General features: G+C 44.0%; 1 protein-coding gene and 1 long non-coding RNA gene across 4 annotated transcripts in view; one reads left to right on the top strand and one right to left on the bottom strand.

Moving 5' to 3' along the window:
- TBC1D2 (TBC1 domain family member 2) overlaps window positions 1-4,160 on the bottom strand; it is a 42,498-nt gene extending 38,338 nt beyond the window's left edge. For 2 of the 3 annotated variants that reach the window (XM_055578608.1, XM_055578607.1), the window contains exons 1-2: window positions 3,716-4,160; window positions 933-1,074 (exon numbers count right to left, since the gene is read on the bottom strand). In XM_055578608.1, coding sequence (XP_055434583.1) covers window positions 933-1,074; window positions 3,716-4,090 — 517 coding nt within the window. In that variant the 5' untranslated portion in view covers window positions 4,091-4,160. The remainder of the gene's footprint in view (window positions 1-932; window positions 1,075-3,715) is intronic. The other variant, XM_055578609.1, reaches the window with a different exon arrangement.
- A 195-nt stretch (window positions 4,161-4,355) lies between these two features.
- On the top strand, window positions 4,356-5,446 carry LOC129651618 (uncharacterized). The gene is made up of 2 exons (XR_008714245.1): window positions 4,356-4,491; window positions 4,576-5,446. It is a non-coding gene; the product is annotated as an uncharacterized LOC129651618 (long non-coding RNA).
- The last annotated feature ends 10,594 nt before the right edge of the window (window positions 5,447-16,040 follow it).

Here is a 16,040-nt window from a genome sequence, read left to right on the forward strand (position 1 = left end):
TCTGATGTGCACGCCAGAAAGCAGACATCGCCGGCCAAGGCGACTGACTGGACTGGCTATCTGAGATTCAGGAAGGGGCAAATGGTAAATGAAGGCCATTGGCTGAGGGAAGGAAAAGTGGGGAGAAGGATAAAGGCAGATGAGCTCGGTCTGTAATGCATCTGGGTACTAGGGTCTAGGAGGTGGCTGGCCACAGGTCCTGCCCTCGCCCACGGGGGTCCCTGTCAACTGATGGTGAAGCATAATGGACACGCTACAGCCCTGTGGGTGGTTTTCTGTCTCAGTTCTAAAACCTGCCAGTCACAGTCCTGGCTGCAATATGGGTGTGGGAGGGTATGAGCTCCAGGACTCCTCCATGCTGAGACGTTTTAGGATTTGGGTTCTTATGGGTCACCTGGGGGTGAAGGTTCTGCCTTATAGAAACATGGGATAAGATCACAGATCTACTCGACTCACAGCACAAAAGCATTTATGTCAGAAGCAACAACAATAACTGCATTTTCTCATTAACCTTCCTCACAGGTTGTGAAATTTCTTGAAATCTTCGCATAATTGCCATCATCATAATATTAGCTGACGTCTACTGAACTCTGACAATGCTCAGACGTCATTCCAACCACTTAAGCTGCGTAGATTCATTTAATCCTTATAATAACCCTAAGAAGTAGGTATAGTTTATTAACCTCATTTTACAGGGAAGGAAATTGAAGCTCAGAAAGGTTAAGCAACTTGCCTAAGATTACACACGATGAGGATCTAAAGCCAGCCAGCATGGCCTCAGAGCCAGCCATCCCTGCCATGGATGCTATACTGTTGCCCTAGCTGATCCTGAGTCACATCCCTGACTCCTCCCATTCACTCCCAACAGGAGGGTAGAGGCTTGGTCACCAAAAGCCCTGGGTGTGTGAATAGAAGGCAAGCCTGTTGGGTACCTAGCTCAAGGCGCAGGGTAGGCCCATTCCCAGCCAGGGCAGCGTCGGGGGCAGCAGGAGGTGCAGGCAGGCTGTTGTGGAACTCCCAGCGCTTCATCTGCAGCTGCTGCAGCCAGTACAGCATCACTTGCTTGGTGGCAGCCTGAGAAGCACAAGGGTTAGTTGGCAAGGTCCTGTGCCCACACGGTGGGACTGGGTGAGGGATGTGAGAAGGTCATGGGAAGTTTGGCAACTCTCTCCTTCCTGAGAAAACAAAAAACTGCCACTGTGGATAGGTGTCCATCTTTGAAACACCACATGCTCCTCGGTCATAGAAGATAACGAGGCTCTGATCTTCCACTCAGAGATATCTTAACCTTTCTGGGCCTCAGTTTTTTCATCTGTACTATGGTGATGATAACACTCGGTCCATAAGGTGGTTATGAGGGTGAAATGAGGGAAGGAAAGTGTCCAGCAGAGTTCCTGACATGCAGCAGGAGCTCCAAATGTGCTCACTGGATAAAAGAGTTTGGAGACATTGAGAGAGAGGGAGAGAGCTTTGAAATTCTCACTTGGCTGGGGCCCGGGTAGCATCACTACCTTCTTGTGTGACATCTCAGTGTCCTAGTCAACTTTGTGGAGTGAGGAGAATCCCTCACTTTCTGAGGATGATACGACTGGGACCTGGAAAGTCATATGCGCTCAACAACAATTCAGTGGCACCTCCAGGCAGCCCACACAAGGTACGCCTGACACTGGTCATCAGTCCCCCAGTACTGGATGGTCCACACACCTACTCTCACATCCATTACGTTGCCTGATCCTCCACTGGGGAAGCAGGGTAGGAGTGCTTGGCCCCTTCTATAGATGGAGAAACTTGGAGAAACTAAGGCTGTGAGGTGGCCCAGGCAGGTGGTGGTAGAGCTGGTCCCAGAACCCGGGTCTCCCACTTCTAAGCCAGAGACCTGTTATAATTTATGGCCAGGAGATTGTGACTTACAGAGAGAAGGCCTGGGATCAGATGGGCTGCAGAAGCTGGGCGGCTCGCTAGGATTGGTAAGCCTCACAGAGATGACCACAGTCAAGGCCATGTGAGAATATAAGCAAGCAACCAGGGCAAGCCCTCTTCTCAAGAGGGCCAGGGGTGAGGTGTGCAGAAGGCTGGAGGCTCCATGAAAGGGGCCCTCAGCCTGCCATGGAGGGATCAAATCAGATAAAATGCTGTCCACCATTCTCTTTCTATATATCAACGCTTTCCATGAGAGACCTCAGCTTCTTCCAGGGCTTCACCATGACCTTGTGCTCACAAACTCCCACTCATACCCAAACATCCAATTTTATTAATTCTCTGGACATGTGTATATTGAGCATCTATGGTATGTGTCAGGGACTGTGGTAGGCAGTGGAGACACTGGTGAGCCCACATGGCCCCTCTCCTCTTAAAACTTAAGAATCTACCAAGGGGACATATGACTGCATGTCCTGTTGTTTCCTCATCTGGGGTTCCCTCCTGTCAGTGACTGGCCCAACCAGGCAGTCAGCCAGTTACACAAGCCATCCTTGACTCCTCTCTCATATCCATAGCCACCTGCATATGTCTCCTTTCCCAGTGCTACAACTCAGCCATCATTTTCTCCTGATGGACTCTCACCCACCCCCCACTGCAGCCTGGTCACAAGACTGGCCTAGTCATTAAAGTGCAACTAAAAGCTGTGAGCTATATCCAGGGGGCTCAATAGATTCTCCATTGGCTGGAAGTAGGGGTGGGAGGGAAGCAGTCTACTGGCACACTCCTCTTTGAGTGTGAATTCCAGAACTCCTAGCCCACACCAATCTTTCTTTCCAGTTAAGTTCTAGGCACTTTCACTGGACAAGAACTTTCTGATCTTGGTTCTGTCACTATGTGTGCTCAGTCAACAAATACGTGTTGCGCACCCACTAGATGCCAGCAGTGGTCTAGGCTGAGATTAATTCAGCAACTTGTGATGTGCCAGGTGCTCACATACCTTGTTTTAGTCTCACAAACTATCTCGGTACTAAGAGGTTAACTTGGCCAGAGTCACACAGTTAGTAAGTAGCTGATACAGAATTTGAATCCAAGCCTGTCTGATTTCAAAGCGCATGGCCTTTGCAATGCTTCAGGCTTTTCCAGTTAAATATGATAATAAAACAGAACTTACTGATGAGAAAACAGGTTTGGCTATGCTTCAATGAACAATGTAGGTTGATCAGTGAAACCTAAGCGTTTATCTCCCAATCTCTGCCAACGTTTTCTCAGCATTCACTCCCCTTGGCTACAACATCAAGAAAAGTAATTCAGAATCCAGGCCTTGAAAGAGGATTGCAAAGCTCGAATCTTGACTATACTTCAGCCCTAAGTAAGAAAGTTATGGTAACTGCCTAGTTTTTTGTTGTTAAGCTGGTTAAGTTTTGTCTGACTGTTTTGCAACCCAATGGACTGTATCCTAAAAGTTTTGATAGGGTACTGAGAAGTAGGGAAGCTATGAGATTCCAAGTGTGGGCTACACTACTTTTACTGGTGTGACTCAAACCAGTCCCTTTACCCCTTTATGACTCAGTTTTTTGATCCGTAATATAGGTCCATCATCCCGGCCTTTACTGCAGGAACCTAATGAGGAAATGGGTGTGAATGCGCTTTGAAAAACACAAAACCCTGGGCACCCAGGTTCACTGAGGTGATCGGGGTCGGTGATTATGATAGGTTTATTGTGACCACCCACCTGTGCTCGGCGGTGCCCTGGGATCCCATCCCGGCCAAAAAGGGAAAACAGTGCTCCATTTACCTTCAAGGTAATTATCCGGTTGGGAGTCTTGATTTCGAAAGTCCCCTCCTCGGCGTCCGCCTTGCAATCAAACACCGCACTGGAGAGGTCGATGCTGTCCAACGGATTCGCATCCTGCGCGGTCCGCGAATAATACAGGTGACATTTCCTCTCGTCGAAGAAGAACCAGCGGGATTTCCAGCCCCGAATGGGCCCCTTGCCACCAAACTTACTTAAATATCCACAAAGCTTTTGGGGGGTCGCCTCCAGGGGCCGGGTACAGCCCTCCGACTCCTCCGAGAGAGACACCTCGGGAACCTTGGCCGAGCCAGCAGGCTCTTCGGACCACAGGACGGAGGAACCAGACTCCGCGGGGTTCTCCTGCACGTCCTCCATCGCAGAGGGACTGGAGGTTAGTGGCCCAACCCCACTCAAATCTTGAAAACTCAGGTGATAACCTTCCAAAAGGGAGTGATCGGACGGGGGCGGGGCCAGTGGCGACCCGCCTCCAGGAGACGACGGAGGGACTCGGTTGGCTGCAGCTTGTGAGCCTCATAGATCGAAAGCCCGGTGGGGGCGGATGGCCACGCCCATTCGGGCCTCGGCCGCCAGGACACGCCCCGGCACGCCCTCTGCCGGCTCCTCCTTTCCCGCCTACTTCAGGCTTTTCCTCATTGCCTGTGCGCCATCTTTACTGGGGGCAGCTTCCGGCATGAGGCAGTCCACAGGTTGAAGGCGTGGTGTCTCTGAATTAGTTAACCCGCGGAAGGGAAACTGAAAGAGACGCGGGTCCTCCGGTACACTGCTCTGGTAACTCTCGTAATGGCGTGGAAGGCTGGTCCTTTCTCGCGCCTCATGGGCCTCTTGCCTTTTCTCCCCAGGTACCGCTCCGGTCACCGTCGGACGGCGGACCGCGCGGCCATTGGCTGAAAGGGACGCCCTGCTCAGTGTCGCCACATCCGGCACCGCTCTCGGCGTGTGGGGCTCGTTGGCTCATTACCCGCGGCTGTTTATTCGTGATTCACCCCTGACCGCGGCGGCCTCTCCGCCCTCCGTCCCAGCCTCCTTTTCTGGCTGCTTGCGTTACCTGGGGCGTCTGGTCCGGCTGCTACCCTGAAGGAACCCGGTGCCTGACTGGGGTTGGACTCAGCATATTGTGTACACAGACAAATGTGTACCTAGGCCCTGACTAACTCGCTCAACTTCATGTCTCATTCTACCACTTGACCTTAAGTTTTTCCCCTAATCTCCTGTCTTAGGCGCATCTCTTCTCTTGGGCTGTAGAACCCATTTCTGTCAACCTCTTTCGAGGCATCACGGTGCCCTAGCCCTTTCTTAGCTCCTCTCCCTTTAGCTTCTCTTTCTCTCCTGCTGCTAAGTCGCTTCAGTCGTGTCCATCTCTGTGCCCAACAGGCTCCTCTGTCCCTGGGAGTCTCCAGGCAAGAATACTGGAGTGCGTTGCCATTTCCTTCTCCAATGCATGAAAGTGAAAAGTGAAAGTGAAGTCGCTCAGTCGTCCTCGACTCTTAGCGACCCCATGGACTGCAGCCTACCAGGCTCCTCCATCCATGGGATTTTCCAGGCAAGAGTACTGGAGTGGGGTGCCATTGCCTTCTCCAGTCCTTAACAAAATTCTCGTTTCCGGGTAAATTATGACCAGAGACTGAGATTGTCTTTGCCAGTACAGTAATTTTTTAAATACAGGTTCACTGCAGAAATTATAATAACAGTATTTCCCAAGTCCCTAGTATATGGGATAATGTCTCTTAATAAGCTAATGAAAAGAAGTAACATCCTCCAAACTGTAAAAGGGCCACAAGGTTAAAACTGTTTTGATAGATGATTTCTAAAACTGTTTTTCCTATCTTCCCCTTGTGTTGCTGGGAACTAAATTTGCATTCTTTGTTACTGATTAATGCTGGCGGGCCTTCTTGCTAGTTTTGCTTGTTCCTTTTAACCCCAGTCTCAAGACTTTCCTTAAATACTCCTGGTTTCTCCCAGAAAGCAGTTCAGTAATTTTCAGGAAGTTAGTCTGCTACTGTCCTCATTTGCTGTCAAATAAATATATTTCATTTTCCTTTATCCTTAGAACCTTCTTATTATCCTCAGTCTGTATTGGGAAGGAGGACCGAATTTTCAGTTACAAAATCAGTGATATGTTAATTATACTGTTGTTCCAGCCAAAGAGGGGTTTGAAAGCAATAAAATCCAAATTTAGTTCAGGTGTACCTTTCTATGAGTTGGTTCCTGGTATAGTCAGTCATTCCTTCCAGTTGGGTATCAGGGTTAGGACCCATTACCAATGTTGGTAGAGGTTGCTCCCGAGGTTATTCCTCCAGGGACCCTTACAGGGCTTGTGCCACTGCCTACAAGGACTAGCACTGCCAGGTTAGGAACAGATCTCCCTTCTTTTCTGAGTTTAGTTCAGTTTAGATGCTCAGTTGTTTCTGACTCTTTGTGACTCCATGAACCGCAGCACGCCAGGCCTCCCTGTCCATCACCAACTCCTGGAGTTCACCCAAACTCATGTCCATCAAGTCGGTGATGCTATCCAACCATCTCATCCTCTGTCATCCCCTTCTCCTCCTGCCCCCAATCCCTCCCAGCATCAGAGTCTTTTCCAATGAGTCAACTCTTCGTATCAGGTGGCCAAGGTATTGGAGTTTCAGCTTCAACATCAGTCCTTCCAATGAACAGCCAGGACTGATTTCCTTTAGGTTGGACTGGTTGGATCTCCTTGCAGTCCAAGGGACTCTCAAGAGTCTTCTCCAACACCATCAATTCTTCACCATCAATTCAACACCATCAATTCAAAAGCATCAATTCTTCAGCGCTCTCTTTTCTTTATAGTCCAACTTTCATATCCATACATGACTACTGGAAAAACCATAACCTTGACTAGACGGACCTTTGTTGGCAAAGCAATGTCTCTGCTTTTGAATATGCTATCTAGGTTGGTCATAACTTTCCTTCCAAGGAGTAAGCGTCTTTTAATTTCATGGCTGTAGTCACCATCTGCAGTGATTTTGGAGCCCAGAAAAATAAAGTCTGACACTGTTTCCCCATCTATTTGCCATGAAGTGATGGGACCGAATGCCATGGTCTTAGTTTTCTGAATGTTGAGTTTTAAACCAACTTTTTCATTCTCCTCTTTCACTTTCATCAAGAGGCTCTTTAATTCTTCTTCACTTTCTGCCATAAGGGTGGTGTCATCTGCACATCTGAGGTTATTGATATTTCTTCCGGCAATCTTGATTCCAGCTTGTGCTTCCTCCAGCCCAGTGTTTCTCGTGGTGTACTCTGCGTATAAGTTAAATAAGCAGGGTGACAATATACAGCCTTGACGTACTCCTTTTCCTATTTGGAACCAGTCTGTTGTTCCATGTCCAGTTCTAAATGTTGCTTCCTGACCTGCATACAGGTTTCACAAGAGGCAGGTCAGGTGGTCTGGTATTCCTCTTCCAGAATTTTCCACAGTTTATTGTGATCCACACAGTCAAAGGCTTTGGCATAGTCAATAAAGCAGAAATAGATGTTTTTCTGGAACTTTCTTGCTTTTTTCCATGATCCAGCGGATGTGGGCAATTTGATCTGTGGTTCCTCTGCCTTTTCTAAAACCAGCTTGAACATCAGGAAGTTCATGGTTCACGTATTGCTGAAGCCTGGCTTGGAGAATTTTGAGCATTACTTTCCTAGCGTGTGAGATGAGTGCAATTGTGCGGTAGTTTGAGCATTCTTTGGCATTGCCTTTCTTTGGGATTGGAATGAAAACTGACCTTTTCCAGTCCTGTGGCCACTGCTGAGTTTTCCAAATTTGCTGGCATATTGAGTGCAGCACTTTCACAGCGTCATCCTTCAGAATTTGGATTACCGTATTTTTCTTCAATACTGTATAAATTCCAATTTCCATAAATCTGGATCCACATGATCAATATTGCTAGAGTTACTTTGGTTTTAAAGTAATTTGTGTGAAACTACAAGCACAGAGGGTGGGACACAGTAAATGTTAACTATAATTAAAACTCAGTAAAGACGACCTTGAGGCAAAAGGCAGTAAACCACAGACAGGATGGTAGATTATATAGTAGAATTCACACCATGTAAAACTTGGAAATACTACAATTACAACTGGAGATTTTAGCACCACTTTTAGCCTTTGTGAGATTTGCTGGAAGACAGCCACAAAAAAAACAAAGATACAGAGATCAGAATGCAATGATAAGGTTGAATCAATTAAATAGGGATTACTTAGTTTTTTTATATTATGCTCCATGTCATTTTGACATGGAGACATTTTTGTTATCTAGAAAGATTTCATGCCAGCAAATACTTTGTCATGAAAATTTGAAAATAATAACAAAGTTAACCAATCTAATCTCTTGGAAGTAAAAACAAATTTTCTAAATAGCTATTGGGTAAAAAGGAAAGTAGCTGCCATTATGAACTATTTGGTGGAGGAAGTTAAAGACAGTAAAAGCTGTGCTTATCAATATTCAGCTTGAATGCTTAGTCACTGGTGTCATATGGACCTCCAGTATTTGAATTCTAGCAGCAATGATTATTAATTGTGTGATCTTGGGACATAGACTAGAACACTGCCATTCTTGTGGGTAAAGAGTTGGAAGGGGTATTGCACGTTTCTCAACTTTTTCATCCTGTTACAGGTTGAATTGTCACCCTTAAATTCATATGTTGAAGTTCCAACCCCAGTATCTCAGAATGTGACAGTGTTTGGAGATAGGGCCTTTAAAGAAGTAATTAAGGTAAAATGAAGTCAGTAAGGTGGGCCCTACTCCAGTTTGACTCATGTCTTTATAAGAAGAGATTGACACACACATACACACCCACACATGCATGGGTGCTAAGATCTGGGGAAGACAGCCATCTACCAACCAAGAAGAGTGACCTTAAAAGAAACAGCCCTGTTGACACCTTGATGTTGGATTTCTAGCCTCCACGATTGTGAGAAAATTAATTTCTGTTGTTTAAAGCCCAGTGTTTCTTTAGGGCAATCCTAGTAAACTAATACATTCCCTGAACGACAAAGAGCTTCCTTGGAAACCCATCACAGCACAGTTCATAATGAATTAGAGCAGCCATGAAAACCCTCTGAAACTTTATTTTATAAACATAAATAGCTGCAAATTCATATCAGTTTAATATAAAGTATTTTACATTAATTTCTAAAAAGCTGAACAGTGGAACCCTACTCCCAACCACTTCCACGCCGAGGGATGGAGGAGAGGCAGGGTTACAGGCCCCAGCTGGGGTGCTATGTGTCCGGAAACCTGGTCACTAGAATTTTCATTGGCCCTTTATAACCTCTCTGGGTTTTGGTTTCCTCATCAGTAAAATAAGGATAACAATTCCTCCTCAGGGCATCCCATTGAGTGTTTGTGCAGACTAAAAAGTAACTATGGAAAATTTAGGGGTTGGTATCCCTAATCTGCAGTAATGTTAACATGCTCATGGTGGGAATTCCATGATGGGCCAGTGGTTGGGCCTCTGTGCTTCCACTGCAGTGGGCACGAGTTCCATCCCCAGTCAAGGAACTTGGATCCCTCAAGTTGCAAAAAAACCAGAAAAACATGCTCTGGATTGCTCCAGGGGAAAAGAAGAGGAAGACGGTAAAAATAGATTTAACTTTTAGGTTTAGGGATATTAGAGGGAAACTTCTGTTAATCTGGATGCATTAATTGCTGTGTGTTCTAGTGGATGCACTTCTGGTTATTGCATCAAAATACAGTAACATCCTTCCTCTTCTTCCCCCTCAAAATTTAGTAACATCCTTCCCCTTGAAGAATGCAAAGCTAGAGGCTGTCAGAAAGCGACACCTTGTGGCCTTTGTGGTGTACTGTCCTGGGGTATATTGGGCGTTCCCAGGCTCTGAAAAAGTTGGCTTAAAACTCAACATTCAGAAAACTAAGATCATGGCATCTGGTCCCATCACTTCATGGCAAATAGATGGGAAAACAGTGGAAACAGTGACAGACTTTATCTTTTGGGGCTCCAAAATCACTGCAGATGGTGACTGCAGCCATGAAATTAAAAGACGCTTGCTCCTTAAAAGAAAAGTTATGACCAACCTAGACAGCATATTAAAAGCAGAGACATTACTTTGCCAACAAAGGTCCATCTAGTCAAGGCTATGGTTTTTCCAGTGGTCATGTATGGATGTGAGAGTTAGACTGTGAAGAAAGCTGAGCGCCGAAGAATTGATGCTTTTGAACTGTGGTGTTGGAGAAGACTCTTGAGAGTCCCTTGGACTGCAAGAAGATCCAACCAGTCCATCCTAAAGGAAATCAGTCCTGAATATTCATTGGAAGGACTGATGCTGAAGCTGAAACTCCAATACTTTGGCCACCTGATGCGAAGAGCTGACTCATTTGAAAAGACCCTGATGCTGGGAAAGATTGAAGGCAGGAGGAGAAAGGGATGACAGAGGATGAGATGGTTGGATGGCATCACCGGCTCAATGGACATGAATTTGAGTAAACTCCGGGAGTTGGTGATGGATAGGGAGGCCTGGCGTGCTGCAGTCCATAGGATTGCAAAGAGTTGGACACGACTGAGCAACTGAACTAAACAGGCTCTTTTGCTAAAGGGCTTAAAGTGAAGTAAAAGTCGCTCAGTGGTGTCCAACTCTTTGTGACCCCATGGACTGTACAGTCCATGGAATTTTCCAGGCCAGAATACTGGGGTGGGTAGACTTTCCCTTCTCGAGGGGATCTTCCCAACCCAGGGATCCAACCCAGGTCTCCCGCATTGCAGGCAGATTCTTTACCAGCTGAGCCACAAGGGAAGCCTCAAAGAGCTTAAAAGAGGTACCAAATAATGTTCCCCTTTCCCCACAATATATTGTAAACAGGAAGGTTAATAATTTGACATCTTTAAAACATATATATTTTACATATTCCTTCAGCCTGTTTTTTAGTGAAGGGTAGAGAAACAGATTTTCTTTTAACGAAATCATGTATTTCTTTGTATTCAATATAAGGGTTGATTACATGCACTAAAGAACATTTTTTATTAAGTAATTTGGAGTTGCCTTCAATATTGAGTTTTTTTACTTATTAATACTTTGCGACAATTTCAGTTCTCTTATTAAGGAAGGAGTACAGTCCTATTTAAAATAGGATTTAAAAATTTTAGGCTTTCTGGTCAGGAAAATGTCATCATATAATGTCTAACATTTATTTTTGAGTAATATTTTCAATTGATAATAAGCCCAGAGAATTAATGTTTATTTGACAGTTTTTATTTTTAAATATATTTATGATTTTGTTCTTTCAGTGTTGCTGCTGCTGCTGCTAAGTCGCTTCAGTCATGTCCGACTCTGTGCGACCCCAGAGATGGCAGCCCACCAGGGTCCCCCATCCCTGGGATTCTCCAGGCAAGAACACTGGAGTGGGTTGCCATTTCCTTCTCCAGTGCATGAAAGTGAAAAGTGAAAGTGAAGTCGCTCAGTTGTGTCCGACTCCTAGCGACCCCATGGACTGCAGCCTACCAGGCTCCTCCGTCCATGGGATTTGCCAGGCAAGAGTACTGGAGTGGGGTGCCATTGCCTTCTCCTGTTACTGAGATATAATTGACTTATAGCACTGAATAAATTTAAGGTGTATAGCATAATGATTTGAGTTCATACATCATGAAGTGATTATCATAATAAGTTTAGGAACATCCATTATCTCATGTAGTTACAGAATTAAATAGAAAATTTAATGGAAAAATATTTTTTCCTTGTAAAGAGAATTCAGGATTTACTCTCTTAACTTTCATATATAACATACATACAGCAGTATTAATTATCTTTATCATGGACATTTTATCCCTAGTACCTATTTATCTTATAACTGAAATTTTGTACCTTTGACTTCCTTCATCCATTCCCCACCATACCCTACTTCTGACAACCATAAATCTAATCTCTTTTTATGAGTTTGTTTGTTTTTGAAGTATAATTGACTTAAGACACTGTGTTAGTTTCTTATACACAACATAGTGATTTGATATTTCAGTACATTTCAAAGTGATCACTGCAGGAAATCTATTTATACTCTGTCCCCATACAAAGATTAAATAATTATTGATTATATCCCCCAGACTGTACATTACATTCTTGTGACTCATTTATTTTGCAACTGGAAGTTTGTACCTCTTAAATCTCCCTCACCTATTTCTCTCCCCCCTCAACCCCCTCTTCTCTCGCAACCACCTGTTTGTTCTTTGCATCTGTTTCAAAAACCCTGATTCTGTTTTGTTATATTTATTAATTTGTTTTATTTAGTTTAATTTTTTGGCCACACCACCTGGCATGAAGGATCTTAGTTCCCCAACCATGGATCAAACCTCTCCCCCTGTAGTGGAAGCTAGGAGACTTAACCACTGGATTGTCAGGGAAATCCCACTTTTCTTTTTTTAGATTCTGCATATAAGTGAAATCATACAGTGTTTACTTTTCTCTGTCTGATTTTGTTTTTACTTAGCATAATGGCCTAGCTTTATCTGTGTTGTCACTAATGGCAAGAGTTCATTCCTTTTTGTGGCTATGTAATATTCCATTGTGTATATATGCCAGATCTTCTTTATCCATTAATCTGTTGATGGGCACTTAGCTTGGTTTCATATCTTAGCTATTATAAATAATGCTACAGTGAACATAGAGATGCACGTATTGTTTTCAAATTAGTGTTTGCTGGATTGTATGGTAGTTCTATTTTTAATTTTTTGAGGAATCTCCTAGTGGCTGCACCAATTTACATTCTCACCAACAGTGCATGAGGCTTCTCTCTTGTGCACAACTTTACCAACACTTACTATTTGTTATTTTTTTGATAATAGCCATTCCTATGGATGAGGTGATAGCTCATTGTAATTTTAATTTGCATTTCCCTGATGATTATGATATTGGGCATCTTTTCATATGCTTGTTGGCCATCTGTATGTCTTATTTGGAAAAATGTCTGTTCAGATCTCTGCTGCCCGTTTATTAATTGGATTGCTTGTTTTTTAAATGTTGAGTTGTATGAGTTATTTGTGTATTTTGAATCTTAACCCCTTATCATATAAGTTGCTTGTAAATATTTTCTTTCATTCAGTTGGCACCGTTTTTGTTTTGTTGATAGTGTCCTTCACTGTGCAAAAGTTTCTTGGTTTGAAGTAGTCTCATTTGTTTACTTTGGTTTTGTTTCCCTTGCCTAAGGAAACGTCCCCCCAAAAAAAAATGCTGCTAAGATTGATGTCAAAGAGCATACTCCCTATGTTTTTTTAAGTCTTTAATCCATTTTGAGTTTATTCTTGTGCATGCTGTGAGAAAGTATTCCAGTTTGGTTATTTTTGCATGTAGCTGTCTAGTTTTCCCAAATACATAATTTTAAGGGAATTTTATTTAAATTTATTTTTTAGTTTTACTTAAACACACAAGTCATTTGCAAATAAGATTCTCACTGACAGTTTTCCTATAAAAATATTGAAGTAGGCAGACAGAGAAACAATGTTTAGTTTTGCATGTATACTTCATAATGTCACATGATCTCAGAAGTTAAGATAGGCTTCCCAGCTACCTGGCAGGGTCACTGTAACATAACAAGTGTCCACTACGTTGATCAAATTTTGCATGATTGAACATAATGGAAACTCAGTTCCATGTGTCCAGCACACACTGCATAGCATTTAGTTGTAGACTCTTGAAAGAAATGACCTGACATTGAACAGTTTTATTTTATATTCCCTTTCGAATTCTGAATGTAAACCAGATTCTGGAAAAGGAACTTCAGTTCCAAGGAAACTTTCCTTTTTAATTGTTTTATATTTTAAAGAATCAAATAATGTGGGAGAGTATTTTTTGTTTAATTTTCACTGATTTGTAAACGAGAGAAATGAAAATCCGAACCTCTTGTATTTTGTGTTCTTGGTGGGCTTGGCCAGAAATGTAGCCACATCAGTTAATGGGTAGGGAAAAGAAATTCCTATGGGAAACTATCAAATCTGGCACTTTCATCATTTCTCCTCTAGCATCTCTGGAGTTAGACTGTCTGGATTTAAATTCTGGCCCTATCATCACTAGATGTGTGACTTTGGACAAGTTAGTTAACCTCTCTGTGCCTGAGTTTCTTCTTCTGTATTTCTGAGGATAATCTTTTTTAAGAAATTAAAAAGTATATTTTTTTGTTTGAAGTACAGTTAATTTGCTCAGTCCTATCCGACTCTTTGTGACCACATGGACTGTAGCCTACCAGGCTCCTCTGTCCATGGGATTTTCCAGGCAATAGTCCTGGAGTGGATTGCTATTTCCTTCTCCAGGGGATCTTCCCAACCCAGGGATCAACCCGGGTCTCCCGCATTGTAGACAGACGCTTTACCATCTGAGCCCATCTGAGTCCCATTTGGCTTCCCTGGTGGCTCAGACGGTAAAGCGTCTTTCTACAATGCAGGAGACCTGGGTTCCATCCCTGGGTGGGGAAGATCCGCTGGAGAAGGAAATGGCAATCCACTCCAGGACTATTGCCTGGAAAATCCCATGGACAGAGCAGCCTGGTAGGCTACAGTCCATGGAGTCACAACGAGTCGAACACGACTGAGCGACTTCACTTTTCACAGTTAATTTACAATGTTGAGTTTCAAGTATACAGCAAAGTGATTCAGTTATAACTAAGGATAATCTTAATACCTATTCTGTAGTGTTTTTACATGTGAGATAAACCACCTAAAGTGCTTACATAGTGTCTGGCCTATAGAAAGCATGTAGTAAGTGTTGGCTACTATTATTAGTATGAGTTTTAGGAATCATAGGTTTTTTGAGCTAGTAGGACTCTCAGCATTCTTTTGATCCAAAATTGTCCAAAATCTCTAATTTTTATTCCAGTCTAGCAGATAAGATGGTTTTTCTATTTATTGCAGGTCATTAACAGGATGCTCTGAACTCTTCTAAAAGGTAGTCAACTAGATAGTAATCTTCCTTCAAGGAGGAATAATGTTTCTTTAAAAATGTAAATGCTTTTGAACTGTGGTGTTGGAGAAGACTCTTGAGAGTCCTTTGGACTGCACGAGATCAAACCAGTCAATCCTAAAGGAAATCGGTCCTGAATATTATTGGAAGGGCTGATGCTGAAGCTCCAATATTTTGGCCACTTGATGTGAAGAACTGACTCATTGGAAAAGACCCTGATGCTGGGCAAGATTGAAGACAGGAGGAGAAGGGGACGACAGAGGATGAGATGGTTGGATGGCATCACCGACTTGATGGACATAAATTTGAGCAGGCTCCGGGAGTTGGTGAGGGACAGGGAAGCCTGGCGTGCTACAGTCCTGAGGTCGCAAAGAGTCGGACACAACTGAGCAACTGAACTGAACTGAACTGAAAGACATAAAGTGGCCACTGTCCTGGAGGTGGTGTGCATGGTGATGGGCGCATGACCCGTTAGTCCATGCACGTTTCAGGAGCTGCCTTTCTCCTTTCCATTGGGTTATTGGGAATCTCGCTCAAGGGCTGAGTGCAAACAGCCATTTGGTGATTTTCTGTGCTGTTCACATGCACTGCAAATCTTTGGGAGCACAGAGAGAGAGGGAGGATTGAGATAACATAGCTCTATCCTACTGTTTCAAGTGAAGGTTGAGAGTTAGTAGAATACAGCCAAAGTCACTTGATCACTCACCTGCAGAGAAAAGGCAAGTAATAATATACATGGGTTAAGTGGGTTGAGTACAAGGGGAAAACCCTGTAGTGCAGGCAGAGTAATAAATGTCAGTGGACACTTGGCTGTGATATTGGGTAGAGTGGGGAGTGGTGCTGGCCATGGTGAGCTAAAGAACATAAGACCTGTGGAAAGGAGCACCTCTGCTCAGCTCTGTTTCAATAGCAACAACAAAACACTCTGAAGGCAAACAGTGTACAAATAAGAGCAAGTACATCTGTTTGCCCCATATGACATGCATGTCACCAGTTTGCAACCTCCAAACAAAGGTCTTTGGGCTTACGCATTCCAACTTCTCACCTGATATAGGGATTCCCTCTCTAGCCTCCCTATTTGAACACTTCCGGAGAGTGGCCACTTCCTCATGAGGCTCTCTGCTGAACCGAAACTGTCTCTTTGAACTGGCTGCAGGTTGTCCTCCTTTGTCCCTTTGTAGAGATGAGGAGTAAGACACATCTTTGCTAGATGATGACTTCCCGCAGGAGGTAATAGTTGTCATGCTGGGCTTCCCCGCTGCCCCCGTCTTTCTTCAGCTGTGACATGACATGGTTTCTGGGCCTCACTCTCTGGTTCCTGTCCTCCAGAGCTGCTTGTCCAGAAGCCTCATGATGAGAACTGCAGGTATGAGGGTAAGGCAGCTCTTGTACACACTT

The sequence above is a fragment of the Bubalus kerabau genome, chromosome 4, assembly GCF_029407905.1.
Source record: "Bubalus kerabau isolate K-KA32 ecotype Philippines breed swamp buffalo chromosome 4, PCC_UOA_SB_1v2, whole genome shotgun sequence".
NCBI classification, from domain to species: domain Eukaryota; kingdom Metazoa; phylum Chordata; class Mammalia; order Artiodactyla; family Bovidae; genus Bubalus; species Bubalus kerabau.